Source organism: Corapipo altera, unplaced genomic scaffold, assembly GCF_003945725.1.
Source record: "Corapipo altera isolate COAL_440 unplaced genomic scaffold, ASM394572v1 60935, whole genome shotgun sequence".
NCBI lineage: Eukaryota > Metazoa > Chordata > Aves > Passeriformes > Pipridae > Corapipo > Corapipo altera.
The window spans coordinates 451,220-473,861 of NW_020885003.1; the positions used below are offsets into that span (position 1 = coordinate 451,220).

General features: G+C 39.7%; 1 protein-coding gene across 1 annotated transcript; it reads left to right on the plus strand.

Moving 5' to 3' along the window:
* Nucleotides 1–971: 971 nt before the first annotated feature.
* On the plus strand, nt 972–20,457 carry REEP5 (receptor accessory protein 5). The gene is made up of 5 exons (XM_027667219.1): nt 972–1,184; nt 1,256–1,349; nt 11,301–11,439; nt 16,337–16,505; nt 17,915–20,457. Exons 1-5 carry the CDS (start codon nt 1,067–1,069, stop codon nt 17,962–17,964), a joined length of 570 nt encoding a protein of 189 aa, XP_027523020.1. The 5' UTR covers nt 972–1,066; the 3' UTR covers nt 17,965–20,457.
* The last annotated feature ends 2,185 nt before the right edge of the window (nt 20,458–22,642 follow it).

The following is a 22,642-nucleotide window of genomic DNA, read 5'->3' on the forward strand; positions in this document are numbered from 1 at the left end:
AAAGGTATTTCAGCAGTTAAATTTAAATTCTTTGCAAGATGCCTTCTCCCAAGACACTGACAGCTCCATAGCACAATGCTCTGCTTACATTTATTTTTTCCTTAGGTGAAGATAAGACACACACACAAAAAGTATCTTTAGAAGACTGATTAGTATTTTTTGGCATACTTAGGAGCTAATACAGATTTGAAGAAGGCATGGAGAGCCTCAGCACTAGTTGTAATGCTGAGTCAGATGCAGAGGAGTTGCTGGGAAGACTCAGCCCAGCAGAGGAAGTTTCCAGGACTACATCACAGCCAGTAAATTATATTTAGTTGGCAAGAACATTGCGCACACACCATAAATTCCAGGGTACAGTTACAGCGGGGAGCTGCTGCCCTTAGATCAGTCTCTCTCTCTCTCTCTCACACACACACACACACTCATACACACCCTCCCTTTCAGGGTAGCCGTGCGAAGGTGGTGGCATCATGTCGATGCATAAAATCCGTTTCTGAGTTTTGATAATCGCATCTGAAATCAACGGTGTGATGTACTGGGACTTTGGGGGAGGGGTGTGTATTTTTTTTTTTTTTTAACGTATTGAGCAATTTTCGGGGGCTGTTGCTGGCCGCGTGCGTGCCCTCCTCCTTGCCGTCTTTCATACAGGGCACTCGGTACCTGACCACTCGAACAAGGCGGACATTCCTTGCAGGGATGTATGTTCCAGGCCCCACGTCTAACATTAAAAATCGGTCCCTGCCGGTACAAGGAAGGCAGCAAGCCCGGTTCCCCTCATCCCCCCCTCCCCCGGCGCATCAGCACGGTGGGCGCCCGGGGCTCCCCGAAATGACACAGGGTCCCGCTTTGCCCGGGCGGGGCGGCGCCCCCAGACTCCATTTTGCGCTCGGAGCGGGCTCGCAGCCGGCGGAAGATGGTTCCCCGGCGCTCGCCACCGCCCCCGGGCGCGGCGCCACAGGGACGGGCGGCGGGGGCCGGGGCCGGGGCGGCGCCTGCGCTGGGCCGCAGGGAGCAGCGGGGCTGCGGCGGAGGGCGGGCGAGCGGCGCCACCACCACCTCCACAGCCATGGCCGCGGCGATGCGGCAGAGGTTCGACCGCTTCCTGCACGAGAAGAACTGCATGACAGCCGTGCTCGAGCGCATCGAGGCCAAGACCGGCGTCAGCCGCACCTACATCGCCACCGGTGAGCCCCGCGCCTTGCCCGCGCCCCGCTCCACCCCGCCGGGAGCTGACGGCTCTCTGCTCTCTCCTCAGGCATCCTCGGCGCCGTGGCCGTGTACCTGGTAGTGGGATACGGCGCATCCCTGCTCTGCAACATCATCGGCTTCGGCTACCCCGCCTACGTGTCGTGAGTGTCGCGACTCCTGCCCTTCTTTGCCGCGTGTTGCAAAATCAAAAATCGCATACCTCGCGGCTGGTGCCGAGTCTGCCGGGGTGGCATCCCCGGGGCCGTGCTCCAAAGGATTGTTTTTCCCGCTCCCCCCTTTCCCTTGGGATGTCCAGGTGCAAGGTGCTGAGTAAAGGACGAGACTTCTTCCACTTCTTCCATATGGCGAGGGCTGCGTCGTAAATTACCTATGTGAGACGCTGGGTAGTTTCCACGCTTGATAAACAGATCCCGTAGCGCGTTATATTTTGGGTTGGGGTTCACAGCATTTTCATCTTCAGGGTGAGATAGATCTTCCGGTAAACTGGGTCTTACCTGGCTGCTGGTAACAGGAGGGAGAATCCTCCAGCTGTAGCAACGCTGTTCGCTAAAACTCGCACTGATGTTTTAGAGTTGAGGACACTCCCGGGTGTCCTGGAAGGCACTGGTGCAGTGCCAACATCTGTAGATACAAAGTACCGGGTAATGTAGCGGGCTGGGATTAGAGGTGCATTAAGGCGTGCTATTTACTCCAAACCCACCTAGCTGATGGAGGGGTGGGGGAAAGGAAAAGACTGTAACTCCTCGAGTGTAAAACACCTTAAAATGCTTCATTTTTTGAAGAAAGGCCTCCTTAGATAGTCTTCAAAACAAAACGTGTTAACCTTTCACATGCATTATATTGTTCTTAGAGCAAAATATCTTTCCTGTTAAGACCACAGTGGAGTATGTTCCAAACTCCTGCAGAAATGTGCTAAATAAAACCTTCTGTGTGTAACCTAATACACTCATAAAATGGAAGTCCTTCCCAGCTGTACTTCTGTATTGTTGAAATACAGTGCTTGCCTTTTATGTAACTATTTAAATACAGTCATCAGCTTTTAAAAATATGTTCTCTACCATTGGATCCTAAACATGTCAAATCCTGGTTCCTTCACTCTTATTTTTTCAGTGATATGAGAGATTGACTTAGTTTTAGATTCTTGAAACATCCTATGGTTGTGATGCTTAAAACCAACCAACAGTTTCTAGTGTTTGCTGATTTAGGAGATCACAAACGAAGAACTCTGGAGCAACTGAAGTTTTGTTTTCTAAAAAGTAATTTTTAGTGAAAAATATTGGTCAGAAAGTATTTCTTTCAATAAAATCTGAATGTGAAAATATCAGCCAACAAAGCTTCAAAACCTTCACAACAAAGTTGTGTAGGAATTATGTTTATGTAATATTTTGTGTCTGACTCAGGTCCCTTTTCAAATTATGTAATTACTTTGGAAAATCCTATTTAAATTTTTAAATTTCTTTTGAAACTGTTTTGGGATTGTATCTTAAATCTTCCAATATGCAGTGATGGTGAGTAAATTGGTAAAACAAGCTCCTAGAACTGCAGAAGCAAGACAGTAGCAAATTAAATATGAATTAATAGGGTTTCTCTTCTAATTTTTTTCTTTCAAGTCTGAAAATTTTTTAAAAATCCTTTTGTAGAGTGTCTGCTCTTTTTCATGTTGGAATGTGGTTTTAAATGTCTTAATGTGAAGAGTTACCTCCCAGATGTTAGTACTGTGGGATGTTTGGTTTTTAACTTTTTTTTTTTTTGAATAATGGGATAATTGACTACAAATTTTACTTAAACAAAAAATATGCTGAATAACGTGCATGTAGATACAATGCCAGCTCTGTTTTTTCCAGCTCATGCTCAGGTAATGCTTTTCCTTCAGCTGCCTTTTTAGTGCTGAAATATTTATGACCAAATTATATGAGAAATTTTATGAGAAACTTATAATCTTGAGTGAAAATCTAATTTAAAATGCATGTGATGTGCTGCATGCCAGTGTCCTTCAGTGGCAGCCTGCAGACAGGTTCCAGCCCATGGAGCAGTCTGCTGACAGCACAGGTGGGCTTAACCTTCCCTCCCAAATCCAGAGCTGGTACGGGGCGTTTTCCCACATTTTGCTCTGCCTACTTTTGTTTTTGCTGCTCTGGATCATGTACTGCAGTCAGGGTGCTGTCCCCTGTGCTTATAAAGCATAGAGACCCAAAGCATAAAGAGCGCTAGCCACAGTGGTTTGCTTATTCCTCTCTCCTATTTTGCCTCTCCTCCTTGAAAAGGCAGCTGAAGAGCCTACTATATGAACTAACAGTGGTGATTTTGCTTCCTAGCATTGGACAGAAAACAGTTTTCAGCTGTTTTCATCAGCTGCACACACCCCCTCAAATGCTCTTGCTGTAAAAGCTGTGGCTTCTGGAAGAGGTCAGGAGCTGTGAATGGAATGTATTGTGCAAGGTGTTAGTTTGATGTTTACACAAGTGTTTCAACAATGGACCCAAGACTGAAATGTCTCAGAAAGGGACTGAAAGAGAAAAACCAGATTACTTTTCCCCAGATAACTTACTTTAGTCTCTTGGGGAGTAGGTCAGTGTATTATTTCTCCATTGTCAGTGACTGAATTGTTTATCTGGGAAATGATGAATCGTAGAATGGTTTTGGTTGGAAGAAACCTTAACCATCATCTAGTTCCAGCCCACCTGCCATGGGCAGGGCCAAAGTACTGGGTCCAGCTTCTCTTCAGGAGAAAAGATACTTTTAAAGGAGTGGGATAGATGTCTGTGTTCTGCAAGAAACATCACCTCCTGTCCTCACTGTTGTTTAAAATGGCACACAGGCTTCTAGGTGGTTGACCTACTAGCATATTCCAAATCTGTTTTACTGGGAACTCAGTTCTGGGTTACCTTGGTCATGGTGGTTTTACTGTTCATCTCTACACCTGCCTGAAAGAAAATATACTGGAAACAAAACAAACCCTGAGAAGGATAACTCAGCTCAGATTTCCGTCTGTTCATACGTGAAACCAGGACAGTTTTGTGGGTGTGCAGGTCCCTGCCTGTCAGGCCTTGTGTAATTGCAGTTTATTTTCTTTGGTTTATGTCACTCTCTGTATTCATTGTCAGTGTGTGCCATGCAGCAGATGAGGAATTCAGTGGAGAAAAGCTGGAGGCTGTGGCTGCTGGGTTAGACAGCAGGTGGTGTGAAGGGGCACAGCTGTAGCTGCACTGCTGCCCACTTTCACATCACTGTGGCACAAAGCCAGTGCAAGGGGAGGGGGCAACTCCCTGCTTAATGCCCGATACAGCTTCTGGCAGGTACAGCTGTTTCCCTCCTCATTCCCCCTTGTTCACCTTCAGCTTTGCTTTGTACATGATTTAAGTGTTTTTATGCATAGAGGAGTTTCTTCTTTAGCAATACAATGAGAATCTGTGGCATGTCACAGCAAGGGCCCACCTGAGTCTCTTAACATAGGCAAAATTAATCCATAGTTTTCTGGCTGTTTCCCAGTAAGTCAGACAGTGTCTCGTTTCATTCCTGAAAATTTTCTGCAAGTTCTGTATGATGAAACACAATAATTCCTTTAAGTTGAAATCTAATATTTGTTTTGCAGGCTCTTGTGGAACAAAATTGAAAAGTTTTGGTCCCCAAAAGTAGAAAAGTAGACCAGCATTGAAAAGTTTACCAGGAATGATAGAAGCAACTTTTTATACTTCTAGCAAGCAATACTTCTGCACAAGGCAATGATCTGGCTAGTAGATGGAAAAAGTGAGTGTTGGCAAGTAGGTAAACACCACTGCCAGAGTTTTCACTGCTTCTCTAAACTTTCCAGAGCTAGCATGTTTAAATGTAGCTCCACCCATAGCTAGTGGCGGTTAACTGCCTCAGAAAAATTGGAGTGCGAGCAGGAAGGGAGCCTTTGATGACTAAGAAATATGTGCAAAGGTTTGGAAATTTCGTAAATGCTGTCATGGTTGGTTTAAAAATTGCAAAGTTGAAAATAGCTGTGGGCAGTGAAATGTCTGAACTTATTACTAGTGTCTTCAAGGGACAAAAGCAGTGTAGTACAATCATGCCTCTCTCTGCATTGGCTAATTTTATGCTGTTACTTCACTTTAGCTGTTTTTACTACGTAAATGTTGTTTGTGGCATTTTATAAGCAGGAAACAGTCTACATTGGTTGTATAGAAGTGTAAACACTCAAGCCAAGTCTTAATTTGAATATTGCTGTGGTTCTTGAGTCTGTCTCCTGGTTCCTCTACTTCTTTCATACCTTTAAAACAGGAACATCGCTTTTCTTTGGTTGCAGTTATTTAGAAAACATAATCAGTCCTGTGTTTGTTGAGAGCCAGGGCAGCAAATTTGCTTTCTCTTGACAAGTTTTGCGGCAAATGGTTACTTTTTTCCTCCATGAAAAATGATTCATGATGTGCTAAAATTCAGAAGTAAAGCTCTGCTGCTACTTTATGAATGTGATTTGAGAGAACTGGTATATCTAACCAGATTCACAATACCCAATGTAAATATAAGCAGAAAATTTCCAAATCCCCCTGCACATGTGCTGTTTTCTTTCATGACTGATAATCTTTTCATGGGGCTTCAGACACTAAAAAGTATAATTTGACGTTTTTGTCAAATATTCTGCCAAATCAGTTCCTCAAAGAATGCTCGCTTTTTGTCTTTTAGGTTTTAGAGTGCTTTGTTTGAAATAATAGCCGTCTTAGCTGTTGTTTGGACAAATTATTTGCATTCTTTTCTAGAGATAGCAAGTGGTTAAGTGCAGAGAGTCTAATATTATGATAGCTGTAGGAAGATTTGAATTTTTATTTCATATCTAAATTTAGGTTAAAAATCTAAAGTTGTTTGTTATACTGATGGATCCACTCTGAATTGAGGCACTGACACATCTGAATCCCAGCAATAGAGCCAGCATGTGTGTGGGAATGTGTTTTGGGGAAGCTGGGTTTGGCTTGAGTCAGAGCTGAGGAGCTGGCTCGATGGTTGGCTCTGCAGATACTTGTTCCAGGAGAAAGGGGGCCAAGAATGAACAGAAAACAGTGAAATAAAAGTATTGCTTCTTTTTTTTTCTACCAGGAACCTAGTTTTGTGCTGAGTTAACATGTAGACTGTGGGACTGACTTCACTGGTGGGCAAAATCATGTGTGGTCCTTCTGCTACCTTAGTCTATTTCCTTTTAAGAAATACAGAGAGAAACTTCTATTACTGTCATATAGTTTGTTGGTGTACTCTAATTATGCTTCACTGCATGGACAGTGAAGCCTCCCCTTGCTCTCCTTCATTAATTTGCTTGCTGCCATCTGCTAGGTACACAAAATTCTGAGAGAAGGGAATGGTAGACTTAAACTGCAGCAGCTGTGTTAAGTGCCTTTGGCAGGAAGATCTTTTCTATATCTGTAAGTGCATGGGTCTGCTATGGCAGACAGTGAGGAGGAGGAGCAAAGATGGAAGACAGAAGGCTTTTAGCTGATGGATGAAAATGTAGAAGCCAAAATGATAAAGTGAATCCAAATACACAGGTACTCATGTCACTGAAATGATCTGAGATGTCGCGGAGGCAGCCTGCCAAGAGGAGTCTGGAATGAGGATGACAGGGAGGCACCAGGCTGTGGTGCAGTGGATTGTTGACTCTGTGGGGGTGTCTGGGTAGATATCTAGAAGTAAATTATTATATAACCTGCTCTAAAGAGGTGGGGCAGACCAGTAAGTATAAGCTCTAGAAGTATAGGTAGTTTCAGGGTTTTTTAAGTTAAATGCAAAAAAAAAAAAGGTTATGCTTGGCTAAAAGGGTGATAAATATGCCTGACTACTTATTCAGTATAGCTCTGATTAGAAAACTGAAGGAAAATGGTCCAGTCATTCCTAACTATAACATGAGCACTGGGTTTAAGGGATGCTGATCTTTTGTCTCAAGCTTGTTGACTGACGTTATACAAAAGTCATCAGGTACACCTTGTAAATTACAGGGATAAGAGTGATTACTTCAAATGAGACTATAGCGCTACAGTTTGGCATTTCTTTAATTCTGCCTCCCATGTCTTGGCTCAGCTCGATAAAACCCCCTACCCAAATTCATAACTTAACCTGTGAGTACTATGTGTATGAATGAGCTGTAAGCAATGATTTGTTATTCCAGAACTAGTTCAGGAGTGACACTGTCTTCTTGGAAAAAAGTTGATTTTTTTTTTTTGTTTAAATGAGTCAGATGCTTTAAGTGAAAGAACTTGGCAACTTACTAAAATTAGACTAGTTTGTGTTACTATCATGTAACAGGATAAAGTAACCACACTTGATCTAGCCCTGAGTTTGACTGATTCTAGGATGCACAAGGTCAGAACCGTTCCCATGCTCTGATACTGTAGCTACATAGTGACTAGAAGTCCTGGGCTTCTTTAGGATATGACAGTCCGTGCTCTTTCTTCCCCTTGGCACCACTAGCTAGAGGGGTTATCAGGGAACAGATCTGGCTGAAAAATAACCTTTTCTTGACTCTCCCTCTGTCTGCACAAGTTGCAGTGCTGGCCCATGGCAGGCCCTTTTCCCTGTTGGACAGGCATTTATATTTAAAATAACTGAGCTGTGATATTTACCACCTGGTATACTGGAAGGTGTTCTTAGTGACTGCTCTTACCTCCAGTGTGCAGAACTAGTGTAAACAGTTGTTTGGGGCTTTAAGTCCTCTATAGTTAGTGTGTAAGCACTATGAAAAAGTCCTCAGTGATATGTAATTACTGCACATAAGCAACATGGAATTTAGTCAAATCAGCATTAGACAAAACTTTTAAAAAATGACAGTATCACTTTCTTTTTAAATTTGAAGCTATATAGGCTTTGGATGGCCCTTCATTTGTTAGGAAGTCTTAATGTTATGTGCTAATGAGATTGACTTAATTGCTTTTGCAATGTAGAAATAGCTTAAAAAAAGGTGATCCTAAAGCTGGATGTAGTGTCAATGCCTCTTGCTTATATCTTTTCACTCATTGGTGGAGATTGCATTTTGAGTATCAGGCTGATTGATTCGTGGCTTAAAACGGAGAAGAATAAAATGTTCTTGGCTTGAAGTAATGTATATCGTGTCTCTCCTAAGGTTAATTGTACAGGACATTACACCAGGATAATACCTGTAGAATAACTTAAAAAACTAAGTTTAATTATGGTGTGATTCTCATGTTCAAAAGAGTGTAGTTATAAATGGATAAAACACCCTATCTGTTCAGATATTCTACAGTATATAGTCAGATATTCTACATAATATATCAGCATAAGATATCTGTGCTTGCTCTTGGACAAGTACTATTTTATGTGACTTACTTTTGAAATAGTGTGTAAGCAGCAAATGATGGAGATAAATAAAAGGGCAAAAATTAACAGGGACATATTACACTGGATTTCCACTGACAGTCTCATCTGAGGGATATATTTTCCATTCAGAAGCAGAATATTTATAAAATACTTACTGTTCCTTGACTTCAGCTAAAACTTTTATTCACCGACATTCTGCTGTATCTACTTTTCCTTCCTCCCTCTCTCTCTGACTGGGACTGGAGCCATAGCTACCAGGTGCAGCTTGAGCTGATGTGACTGTTACCTGGCGGGTGTGGTAGGGGTCTGCATCTGACCTAGTGCCTACCTGGATCAGATCATTTTACAAGGAGGGGAAATGTGCAGTTCCCTACAGTGCGCAAGAAAACAACCACGTGTGGATTTAGAGCTGCATCAACTGGCTAAATCACATGGGGTTTTGCCTACTTGTAGTACTGCTGCTTGTGACTCTGTCACAATAAAAGCATGTTGTTCATGTATCCCCTTAAGGAAACTACAGCAGCAGATGGCGAACATTCACAGGGAGCACGCCCTTGGCATGCATTTAGGAACTCTAAAAGGCCATTTGTTTCTACAGGAGAGAAGATAAAGAGCGTGGGCCATTAACACAGTGATATGCCATCTGCCCTTTGCCACAAAATTGGAGATTCTGAGCTTTTTCTTTTTATGAAAACTGATTTTTGTGACTACTGAGCATTAAACAATGCTCCCTTAAATCCATGTATGGCTTTAGATGGTGACTAGAAAAGAGCAAGACTGTTGGCAGTTTCACTGCAAAACATTTTCTCCCAAACACCAAACTAGCATGCTTATTGTGGGAAAATAAGCCTTATCCTGTATGTCTCTATTGGAGAAGTTGTCAGCAGAACTAAAGAAACTCACATGGTGAATCTCTACAGCACATTTTCCTTAATACTGAGAAACTTTGCAATTAGTTTCTTTCTCTGCTCCTTTTATCCACCACTCATTAACATCCCTATTAGTCCTTGTACTTTTTCTTTCCCTCCAGAAGTACAGTTTCACACCTTGGAAACAGATCAATAGCCCTCTTCCTTAATTCCTGTGGTGTTTCAGGGTGGGGTTTTTTTGTACAGCCCTCTCACCTGGTGTTATTACAATACTTCAGAGATGGGTGGGCATAGAAAAGATGTGGTTTATAGTGGGAGCAGAAGCAGCTGAAGTTGGCACTGGGAGCAGAGTGCTTTGGACTCCTGTTGCCTAACACTGAGTGTTTCTTAACAGGAAAACCTGTTCTTCCAGTTGTGCTGGTGCTGTACCTCAGTAAGATTACCTTATTGTGCAGGATGGGGTATGGCAGGGGCTGCTGCTTTTCCCACTGCAGGGCACTCACTGATGACCACCCACAAGCCCGAGCAGAAATAATGTATAAGTTAAGTATCAAATCCTCTTGTTGCATTTCAAAGTAACTCAATCCAGTAGCTGTACCAGTTCCCTCTGCAAGTGGTGATTCTGCCAGTGCGTTGCCGTAACATAAGGCATGTCACATGAATGATTTCCCCCAGCTCCCCCTCCCTCCCCCGTTATGTACAGAACCAGACAGTGACGGAATCTACAAGGTTTCTTAATTCATAAACCAGGAAATGAACTTACAGCCAACTCTCTGATCTCTGTTTTGTAAACCTCCCTGACTCTCAACCTTTTTTAGGGAACTAGCAGAAAACTTTGCACCTCTGATATATCCTGTAGGTGCTGCTTCAGCAACAAAATATCTGAAATTAAAGGAATAAGTGATAGAAGAATTGAAACTAAATTCATTAAAATGAGTCTACAGATTTTAATCCTATGGCATGACTGGAGAGGACAAATGCTTTTTAATACTCTTAAGCTTCACATTATCAGGCTTAGATTTGCTAGCACTTCCTTTTAAAACGTCTTACGGTGCTAATCTGGAACTTAGTGTGCCCAGAGTCTCCACTTAACTACTTTTACTGAAGAAGCATAAGTACATCTTTCAGCTCGCAGTTTTCAGAAGTGTATAAAGTTGAACTGCATTCTCCTAGCAGCTGGAGAACAAAACTCCATTAAATCATTGTGCAGGAAGCCCAATACTTTACTGGCAGTTACTTCACTCTCTTCTTGATACCGTAGCCCACATCAGAGTTTGCGAGTCCTGTAGGAATTAGTTTTTGGATCAAAACAATTGGTGATGGAGATAAGTAGTCCTCAATCTCCTCTCCTTATGTAGATTGACTTAGAGCAAATCTTATGGATAAGTTTACCTTTTCAAAGAGGAATCTAGTGTATGTACATATAAGTAAATTTAAAATGCTATTTATTAAAGCTAACTCTGTAAAAAAACAGAGAATAGTGATGACAGTCTTGTATCGCTGTAGATGCTGAGGACCTCAAGTTGTGCAGTGCCGAAGGGTGCACACTGTACAGACCTCTTCTGTAGGCAAGGTTACCCCATTTTGATAATTTAAGCTATTGTAGGATTTTTCATTCAAGGCAACAACTCTATTAATCACTCCTTTATGACTGTCTAAGAAGGAGGGTGGTCCTGTTAGTTACAGGCAAGGCCAGGCAGGTGTTGTGATCATACTCACACAGCTTGAGTATCTTTTCTTTTTGAAGTGTGACATAGGGAGAAGCTTGTCTGCTTGAAGATCTGGGCACATTGTCTGTATGATAGATACTAACTAGTTTTCTTAGAGTAATTAAATTATGAGGATTTACACAAATCATAAGAAGTTCACCATTATAGATGCTACTGTTCTGCTCACTTGTTTGGTTTTTTTTTTTCCTTGCAGAATCAAGGCCATTGAAAGTCCCAACAAAGATGATGACACACAGTGGCTGACTTACTGGGTTGTGTATGGCGTTTTCAGTATAGCTGAATTCTTCTCTGATATTTTTCTGTCCTGGTTCCCTTTCTACTACATGATGAAGGTATGTTAGTTCATGTGACCCCTCTCCTGAAAAATGAGACCTTTGATTTAACATCTCCAAGGATGGATAGATGACAGCAGATTCATTTGGAATCATTCCAGGGTCACACCTTATTTTTAGATGCTGGTTATGTGTAATTTAGTAATATGAAAGTGATCTGTTTACAGCTAATGGTTTTGTGAGGCAAGAGGAGGAAATTGGGATGGGTGGCAGGGAAAGGTCTGCTGTGTTTTACAAAAAAAAGAGAGTGTAACTGTCCCATAAAGACAGTTCTTGGTGTTCAGGTGAATTTGGACAAAATGAAAGCACATGGTAAACCCCACAGAGTGGCTCTATCTTTGCTTTAAGTACATTAGTAAAAGTGGAGAGTAAAATCACAAAGGCAGCAAAAGGAGGTATTAACATCTGTACTGTGGGAGAAAAGAAGGAAACTGCACCACAAGAATAGTTTGAGTCCTACAGACTTAATTTTTAATTAAGCCCAATTTCCTGAAAGGAATTGGTAGGTACCAGAGGAGCTAGTTGCTAATGTGCATTTGTTAGTGTGGTTTGACTACCGACAATGATTTGGTTAATGTGCTTTGTTTGTGAACTAAAGTGTCAATCAACTTTAGCATGTTAAATTATTCTAGGAGATAGCTGATTGCTATGTATGCTGTTGCGTAGAAGATATTCTAGCTTGCTGGATAGTCCACTGTTTAGCTTAAAGAACTGTTACCTATTTCCTGGTTCAGTGGGCTGTTCTCTTCCTTCTCTTTTGTTTTGTTAGCCTTTTTTAGTCCCATTGAATTCTTGAAAAGGATTTGCTTGGCTGATACTGTAGTGGGGTCATTTAAAATTTTAATGGTAATACTTGATGATGCCTAAAGCTTTTTCCAGGAAATGTCATCTTTTGTAGGCAAAAATTGATTTGGTCAGCTTGGTTACACCTCTGCAATGTTTGAATCTTTAACAGACCTCAACTGTGACAATCATTTGAAACTTATTTCCTTAGCTCCCTAAGAAGAAACACATATTTATACTACTGCTTCAAATAGTATTCTGGTCTGCCTCATGAAGTTAGTTCTCTCTTTCCCCCCCTTTATTTTTCCTTTAATAAAAAATGAAAATATGTTTGCAAAATGATTAAGCTTAAAATGGAAAAGTTTTTAAGAGAATCTGCTAATGTTGAAGTTTAGTGTGGGTAACACATGAAAATTTTACTGGTTTAATATTTTAAGACCAAGCCCAGTAGTGATCAAACTACAGGTTCTTTTGATCTGAATAGGATCCAGAAGGATTGCTTATGGCACTGGAAGAATCTGTTCTTAACTGCTCACCTGCTTATTTCACATCCCCAACTCCCCTTTAGAGTTTACCAGGATTATGACTTTAACCTATTGTCTTCAGTGGTGTATACTCACAAATCTGAACTCATAGAGGGCATTTTCAGAGCTTCTTTTCTAACTTTTTGGCAGTAAAAGGTGTGGCAATGATTTCTTCCTGCCACCTCAGCTCTCTTTCTGAAGAGCACACAATTGAAATTCAGGTTGTCCCAGCAAATAAAAAACCGTACAAGAAGTGCCACATTTACATGTACTGTTGATTTAAGAGAAAGGTACTTTTTCTCAGTTCTGTAAAAGCAAACACAAGGAAGCAATTATGTAATTACACAGCTTTCTGTGTAATTACCATAGCTGCAGAAGGCACAATAAAAGTCAAGTTTTTACCCTCAGTAGTGGTTAGTAGGAGAGGTTTGCTTTTGTTATACAAAAGCAGCCAGGTGTTGGCTGAGAATCAGAAAGCATTGCTGACTGGGTGGAAGGATGGAAGTTACTCCACATGGGGAAAAGGAGGAAGCAGGGGTTTTCCACATTTCAGTCCATCCATGAACTCTTGTAGTGCAGCTTGGATGTCTCCATGTCTCTTACATGAAGTAGAAGCCCAGATACATCATTCATGAAAATTTTGAGCTTGCTTTCATTTTCAAAATGTGGTAAATTTGAATATTCACATTCATTTGATACAGCTTGCAGCTTCCACTCCAGACTGAGTTTTAGTTGCTCAGTATTTCTAAATACCTTCCTTACACCTTCAAGTTTTCAGCACACTGGATTTTATAGGTGGGAAAAAGGCATGTTGAAGAACTCCTTTAAATATGTTATGATATTTGTATATACTTTTGTTCTCCACTTAAAAATTATTTGGAGATTTCTTGGATTTTGTGGGCTTCTTTTTTTTTTTTTTTTTTTTTTGTAATGCCCACTCCTAATTGGTCTGTTTTGGGTTTATTTTTCTCTGAAGCAGAGGACATGCATGCAACTAATGATTTCATGTGTATGTGATTTGTTTTTAAATACTTCTGTTAATAGTTTAAACATTTCTGTGGCATTCAGGTATTAAAGCACAGTAGCCAGTAAAAGCAGCAGTTTATCATCCCAGGAATATTCTTGCTGGTAGGAAGGAGAGAGACTCCATGATCCACTAACAGTTTTGTCTTAAAATACTAGAATGCTATTTCTGAACAAAATTAGTAGCAGACACGTCATGCTGGGTGCATTGTGCAAAAACCTCTGCTATGAGGCGCTCAGCTCAGAGCAATACAATTGTTAACTGGAAAAAACCCCACAAAATACGTTCTTTGCAATTCTCCCGACCAGCCAGAGGAGGGAATGGAATTCAGGCAATAAAGTGACTTCCTTGGGCAATCACTTGAGCTCAGTCTAACCCACTTGGATCTACTCCTGGCAGCTGTTTTTACCCTGGCAGCACAAAATGGAATTCAGCTGGGTTTGACACTAGAGCTGCTGCTGAGAAACACAGCAAGCACGGCCATGTCCAGCTCCAAGATTCTACAGACAGAAGACTATCAAAACCCAAGAACATATTTTGTGGGGGTTTTTTCCAGTTAACAGTTGTACCACTCTGAGCTTTCTGGGCCTTCTTACAAGCCTCCTTATTTTTAATAGCCTGTATTAGTTCAGTTTCATGAGACACAACGGGAAAATAAACTTAAGTTAGCAGTCTAACGTTCTCAAGGTTTGAAAAGACTGAGATTTGCAACTTCGTTGTGTGTCCTCTAGAAAATGTGTACATGCATCTGTTTCAAATCAGAGGTACATTTAAAAAGTAATAGATATTTGAGAACAAGTCTGTAATTGATTTTTTTTTGACTAGACTAGGACAGAGCTGTAAAATCAAGTTACTAATTTTATTCTTAGACTAGAAAAGGGAAATTTCAATTTCTCTTAGTTTCAGAGGAAGTTGGACTCACATCTGAGGGTTTCTTCTATAACAATGGAGAACTAACATTTTTGTGTATTGGGAGAAGTAGAATAACTATTGGCAATTGACCAGATATTCTTTATACAGGAAATAAAATCAGTATATTTCTCAGCTTTTAATGAAAGATAACATAAGACAGTACTATATATTTTTCCTGTTATATTAAGTTCCAAATAATAGAAGCTTTTGAAAATTGATATGCTATCGCTTTTTGCCTTTATTTTCTTTGACCATACTTAGCGATACTTCATTAGTTTTTACTTAACTGGTGCATGTTGAATTATTTCTTGTAATTCACTGAAATGTGCCTGGTGGGACACTTTACTTTGAAAAACCTTTCTTTATCTTCTGGGCAAAGACTCCTTTAAGTCATTAAATTCTGACACCATGATCCAATAGTTTAAAGAAGAAAGCTTAAAGCTCACCCAAAAGGATGGTAAATTGGTTCAGCACTGCAGAGAAGACACAGCCAAAATTTTACAGTTGGGAAGAGCAGAACCTACAGAACATTCAGTCTCAATATCCCTTATTGTGAAAAAACAGAGGGGAGATATTCCAGAATATTTGGAAGTCTTGCTTGAAGAAGACTGTGTGTTTTGTTTCCTTTCCACCCAGAAGTGTGTGAAAATCCTCAAACACAGAATCCTGCCTGACATGAAAACAGAGCAATTTTGACAGAGGCAGAGGGTGGGTTTGTTTTGTGGTTTAGGATAAGATAGTCTGTGAAAAGTTGTTATACCTTTATTTTCTGGAGAGGTTTTTGACATGGAATAATGTTGTACTATTTATGCATTGAAAGAACTGTACAAATGCTGAGAAAATGTACTTAATTTGTTGCAGTTTTTTCCTGTAAAATAGTTTTATATATATTTTCATAGCTCAAGCAAATTTAGCTATGGCACTCCTGTCCCTTACATGTTTGCTCTTGCTTTGCATACCTGTCTTTGTGTGGTGTATGGCAGTGAAACTGAAGCCAAATAGAAGTGCTTCAGTAGTAAAGACAGGTATTTGTAGTACATGTAGTAACTGTCTTTCCAATCCCCTTTGTAAGATGCGGAAACTTTACCCCACATACTATGGTGTTTTGTTTGTTTTCTTCTAGAGAGCAGATGGTGTTTATAAAAGCTATACCTAAACTGTGCAATCCAAAAGCACTAAACCTTGTCTGTGCACTGTGTGTAGCTTAGATATATCTCTGCTCCTGGGATACACACAGTCCTATTCTTTCCCCCACTGCATTTTCAAAGCAGGGAGGCAGAGGGGACAGGGATATGTTTTGTCAAATTTAAGTGATTTAGGGACCCAGACCTTCTGGCGGGTTTGTACCACGTTTTAGAAATGTTCAGGTTTTATAGTTCTATCTTAAAAAAGAAAAAAAAACCTGCATACCTGATACCAGATTAGCTTTACTGCTACAGCCCTCCTCCTTTATTCTATCACTATCCATGAAATTATTCCAGTGTAAAGATTCCCTGTCTGTAACTATACTGGTGTGCACACTTACTGAACTGTGACCATGCAGAAAGAAGGAGGTGGTGCACTGTTCTGAATGTGCTCAATTCTGTGGCAGTCATGGAGACACCTTGTCTCTTACTCGCTTCTGCCACTTAGGCAGTTGTTCTTGCTCTTGCAGTGTGGCTTCCTCCTGTGGTGTATGGCTCCAAGTCCTTCCAATGGAGCAGAATTCCTCTACCATCGGATTATCCGGCCTTTCTTCCTGAAGCACGAAGCTCAACTGGACAGTGTTGTTAAAGACCTGAAAGACAAGGCTGCAGAGACTGCAGACACCATCACTAAAGAGGGTGAGCAGGAGACCGTTCGCTAGTCACATCAACTAGGGGTAATTTCCCTGGGCAACTCTATTATTTACAGTTAATATTTGTTGTTTAGAGGGAAAAATTTGTAAGAAGACTATGTAAGTTATAATGGAGAAAGTAAACTTGAGTGAAGGTGCCAGGAAATGAGAATTGCAGTGGATCTTGCTGGCTAGAATTGCAGTTATGCTAGAATGAGTGGAAAAAGTGGTATAGTCTATGTGTCTTCCCACCATACATACCACTATAAATATTCTCCCTAGAGGCAGCTCCAAACATGCTCACAAGATACCTTTCATTCTTACATCTTCCAAAATACTGCCTCAAATGCCTGGTAGTATAGAAGGGCTGCCAATTGTATAGTAAAGCAATTAACTCCAATAAACAGCAAAAGGGGAAATGAAGCTTTCCCATCTATATGTTTTTGTACTTTTCCTTCCTCTGGAGATCAAAAGATACTGAGCCCACTCTTAAAGAAATTGCTTTGGTTTTATTTGTTTAGAATAATTATTATCACAGCCTGTAGGTTGTTAAATTTTTTCTTTTATTTCCTTGCATTCTATAGTGAACCCCTGTACTCTAAAATGCCTGATAATAGTTTAATAATATTATTATTATTAATAATAATAATAGAAGCAATAATAAGAAGGAAAGGAAATGTATTAAGTAGGTAAAACAAAGGTTTATTTTAATTTCATTGGAAAGGAATTCTATTTATATACTATTTCAAAGCACCTTAAGTCTCCTTTCCACCAAACAATGCATGCAGTCTCATTTCATCTTTTGAACTTAAGCAGTTTTCCTGTCTGTTTAAATGATCTGCCTTTCCCAACCATGCTTGGAAATTTTACTGCATGACTCTTCCTGAGTCGTCATTGTTAGGCATGTGTCTTAATTATTGTTCTTCCACATTGCACATGGGATTTTCCTGTCCTCATTTCATCACTTATTCTTTTTCCTTTTTTTTTCTCTATAAAGATTTCCACATTTAGTTTTTTTTTTCTTCAAGAAATCATGTGCACGCATATGCATGTACACAGATACACTGACTTAATTCCAACCCTGTTTTATCATTATAGTATATTTCTTGCTCTATTTCTTTAACACTACAAGCAACTCTGTTTTGTCAGTACCATAGTTTTAAGTCAGTCTATGATGTTTATTTTGCTGTTCCTTGCTTATGTTTTATTTTTTAAAATCTTTTTCTGGTCATTTTCATCACTATATCTGTGTGCATGTGTATACAAAAGCTATGATTTTATTTTGTGTTGTGTCTCCTTCAGCACTCATATTTTGTGACCTAAAAGGAAAATTATTTTATTAATGCAGCTTGAGAACAGTGGGTAGCCCACTTTGTCTGTAGGCCTGTGATTAAAATTCCTTTTATTTTCCTGTAGCCAAGAAAGCAACAGTGAACTTACTTGGTGAAGAAAAGAAGAGCACTTAAACTGGATAAAGTTTCCCTACCGCCTCCTTTGTGAAGCTTGATGTTACTGGGAACTGTGGTATAAGTTTAATAATATTGCCTTGGAAACATTTTGATATATTAAAGGAATGTGTTGTAAGTTTACTTACTACTTTGCTGTGTCTGATAGAGAGTATGCATTTTTATTTAAAAGCAATGCAGTGGGCAGCATCTGAAGCTTAATGAAAATATTTTCTTCATCTTCATGCAGAGGAAGTCTTTCAGTAATCTCTTTCTGCAGTAACGTAAATAAAAAGTATATATTCCTCAGGCTCTGCACTTTAGTTGTCTCTTTGTCTATGAAATGACTCTTAACACTTTGACTGTGGTACATCTGGTAGCACAAAGCTGTTTTATATGGAAAATACTAATCTGAATGGATCTTCTCAAATATACAGGGAATTATTGTTAGAGGTGGCGTAATGGATGTATTTCCCACCAGTAAAGCTGTAAATTATGAAATTACATGTTCTAAGCACCTGATTATAGAGATTATTCACCACTGCATGTTTTGTTGTAACACAGTATTTGGCACAGTCGTGTGTATTCTTCAATGGATAAATACTAAATATAGGAAAGAATAACTTCACTGAAGTGATCAAGCTTATATTAGTGTAAAGTAATTAGCTAGAAATGGATGCATTAAGTTGCAAAGATTAGCACAAGATGACTAAAGTACAACTCCTTGCCTATTCTTGCTAAATAAAGTTGTCCTCTAAAATTGTTAATAGAACTCCTTTTCAGATCACACTCAAAAAAATACAAACCACTTTTTGCCAGGGAGTGATACCATTAAAAATAATTTTTCCTGAATTCTCATTAAAATGTCAACTGCCTTAGGTGTCAGTCTTCAGAAATACATTAATGGGATGGACTACAATCCCCTGAGCTTTTTCTGCTTACGAAAATCTTCAGTCTCTTCTGACTGTACTAAGAACAACTTTTCATGAGCACTAAAACTTCCTGAATACAGATGCTTTTGTTGCTACTTGACATATTCCTGGCCAGTCAGTAAGAGTGCAACCAAAGTTGTTAAGAGAATAAGGGGATTTTTTACAATCAGTGTAAAAGAATATATATATATATATATATATATTTTAGATTCACATCTGCATTTACTGTTTCACTGTGCAGGTTTTTTTCAACAAATTCAGCCTGAGTTACTGAAATCTCCCTGTTCTCATCTCCGTTCTGGTGTTTCTTTAAAGCCTACAGTAGTGATATAGCAGTTCTTAACTCACAGAATATGCAGAAGGGAAGCTTAAGCTTTTAGTGCGAGAAAAAGTGATTTACAGTCCATGACCTTGAATTCAAAAGATTCAATCTTAAAATAAACTTCTGAAGACTTTTGGCTTTCTGCAACAAGTTGGTGTAGCCAGAACTGCAAAACAGTGAAGCACACAGTGCAATGCAGCAGGTCAGTTTTAACTTTGAGAGATATATTTTATAAGGAGGGATGTAAAAGTGTCCTAAGAGAAAGCATTTTAAGTTTTAAGCTGGAAAACAGCCCTTAGGGCTTCCAACTTGGATAGGGAACCATGAGACCTGCTGTACCTCATGTTCTGTAGGACATCATGCTGTTTGCCATTTGAAGGAAAAAATGTAAGATATCACAGCTAATCATTCCAAGAAAACTTTTTGTTAGGAGGGGATATGCTGAAGACGATAAAGTTTACAGCAAAGTTATAGATGTAAACATGTAAAAAGTCTGAAGTGACTCACCATTTAACTCGTCTAATTTCTTGTCTTATCTTCCTCTGTTGTAAACCCACTGAACTTTTTTGTAAGCCTCACTAAATCCAACTCCTCTGTTTTAAACATGATCAGCTATCAAGTGGCCATTGGAATTTAGTTTCACCTCTTGAAATAAGAAGTAAATAGATAAAAAGAAATTAAGATACTTAATAGTCTATTTGATTTTGGTGCAAAGCACTACATAATTTACTTATCTAAAAGCTATTTTGGAGTTTACAAGCCTAATGAGGTCTGTAGTAGAGACCGGACTTACTTTTCATTTCTTATACTACTCAGCAGTTCTTCCACTGTTATTATGGGGATAAAAAGTTCTAGATAAGTGTTAGGTAAGTGCTAAAACAGTCCCTTGCATCTCTCTCAACACTTAACTGGTTTTAAATAAACTTCTTGTCTTTACAACTTGATATTACCAGCATGTATATTTAGTGCTCTTTTGTCAGATTTCTACTTGAATTAGAAACACAATCTGTTGTTAACAGAACTCGATCTTGGTTTTTTGTCTTGATGCAAGTAGAAATGACAGAATTTCTGCAGCAAGTTATCCTTTCCTGCAACTAACTCCTGCAATCCACTGGGCTGGCCCTGCAGATCAGTGCTTTTCTTTGTGTCTTCACAACATTTAAGTGCAAATGTTAGTACACAGACCTACTCCATGTCTATGCTGAAGTTGTAACGTGCTAAATAAAAATGGACACAAATAAAGATAATCTTATGGGACTAGTATGATGCCTCAGTATTTCTTAAGAGCCTTATACCTCAACAGTGAAAACCTGGTTACTTTAGGAAGGCAGAAGCTCTTTACAGGGGATTCACTTCTCCCCCACCCCCCCCAAGATTCATTACTGTGGAACTAGAAGAAAGCTCTCTAAAAGCCCAAAGGAAGTAATTCTGCTTCATGGCAACCTTAGGCAGCAGTTTTTGAACATCAGGCCTTATCAAAAGAGTTTGGAATGCAGATCTCTTCCCAATACTGAGCACCACAAGCATCTGTCTGTGCAGCTGCCTCTTTCTAGGCTTCATAGCCTGGCTTACCTGAGGAATTGTCAAAGTTTAGTGTTCTTTAGAAATGTAGAGAGGAAAAAATTGCAAAATACCTGGATTTTGACATTTCTTCCTCACACATTGGTTTCTTAGTGTTCCATAAATGACCTAAACAAACAATGCTGCACCACTATTTGTGGTGGTGGGCAGTGGTGTTGTTAGAGTTCTTTCTGTTACCACGGTAAGCAGGACATTTCTTCTGCTTTTCCAAGCTCAGCAGAAAGAAAAATAAGGTTAGAAAAACATAAAAGACCCCACAATGATAACATCACCACAAGTGATAATAAAATGAAAATTCTTCAAACCAAAGCAGGATAGTTAACAAAGCATAGAAATTCTTGTAAGTAGTCTAATATTTGTCAGGTCAAACCCTCACAACTTTTTCTAATTTTCCAGTCTTACCAACTCCTTAAATAATCTGAGAATCAACTAAAATTATTATAACTAATTCCTCTAGTCACCTCCCACCCCCATTTCAAATTCAACCAGTTCCTCTTATGAAAAGGAGAATGAATTTTTTGCAAAAAAACAAAACCACAAATCTTTGTAGGTCAGTATTTTCTGTAAAATGCATATCTCGCAGATATCATGAACATCAGTTTTGTCTTTTTGAGAATTTGTACATTCCAGCGTGATGGAATGAAACAGTACTTGAGGAATGACAATGTAAGACCACTAAGGAAGTCCTTGGTTGTGCAACTTTTTGCAAATTAGGTTTCCTACTGGTACATAAACTCGTAAGGGATTCTAGAGCAAAAAAATCCTCAGATGACCACATGAACTCGTGATCTGTCAAGGAAACATAATTGAAGATGAACATCTTTGAATTCAGCACAGTTTGGAATGGCATGTAGCTGATGCCTTTGCTGAGGGTATGGAATTCCACAAAACATTATATTTTGCGTTACTGCGTCTTTGCAGGAGAAGAATTCTTTAAAGATTTCAATCAGACACATCTGAAAAACAAACAAAAAACTGCACCTAAAAGAACCCCCAACCCTTGATACAGAAAGAGACACAGATGCTGTTTCACAGGAAATAGCACTCTAGTGCAGGCTACTCAGTTCCTACTTGGAATGTTATAAGGATTCTGAGCTCACATGTCCATTTCAAATGTTTAATCTTTGTCTAGGTATCCAGAAAACTGTGTAGGGAAATAACAAGTGTATACTTTTAAATAACTAGACTAGTATCTTCTGAAGGGACACTAGTTCAAAATCCATATTCCTCCTGTCTTGATGGAGAGTAAATCCCACTCATTGATGCATGCCTTTGTTAATATTGCCACCTACAGGAAACCACGGGCCACTGTGCCTTTTTAGTAATGATGCAGCACAAGCAATGCTCACAGAAAACTGTCAAAAGCTAGGCAGGTGAAATAAAAAGGTGTCCATTATCACCCAGTTTTTCTCTCAATTTATTTTCTTTCAAGTCATACCATTGAGCCCAAAAGTTGCAGTATTTCTGCGTTTTTACAGAAGCCTTGTCTGCACTTTCTGTCCCAGAATGTCCTGTAAGAATCTGCCCTGTTCCAAGGGCAGGAACTGAAGGGTGAAATTGAGAGAAGGGTGCTGAAGAAGAGGGCAGATCTGCAAAATAACTTGACTTACTATCTTGCCATGCTTGTTTTTAATTCCCTAAGGAACATATGCTACTCTTACATCGATGAAATATTTGGGTGGGCTTAGGAGGAGTGTACTTCACCTTGGACACTATTGCACAGGTTATTCATGGATGTGAAACACATGGTGTGATTAAGCCAAGTGGTTAAAGCCTCTCTGGTATGGTGGGTGATGACTGAAATGTAAATATGGGAAGGCTGGGCAGTGTGATCACGTCACACTCCCCCAAATCCACCAAGGCA

Excerpts from the sequence above, each read along its gene's own strand:
- REEP5 (XM_027667219.1), top strand. The coding sequence starts at position 1,067 with ATGGCCGCGGCGATGCGGCAGAGGTTCGACCGCTTCCTGCACGAGAAG. Across the intron at positions 11,440-16,336 it reads CTTTCTACTACATGATGAAG|TGTGGCTTCCTCCTGTGGTG; the intron begins GTATGTTAGTTC and ends TTGCTCTTGCAG. Across the intron at positions 16,506-17,914 it reads AGACACCATCACTAAAGAGG|CCAAGAAAGCAACAGTGAAC; the intron begins GTGAGCAGGAGA and ends ATTTTCCTGTAG.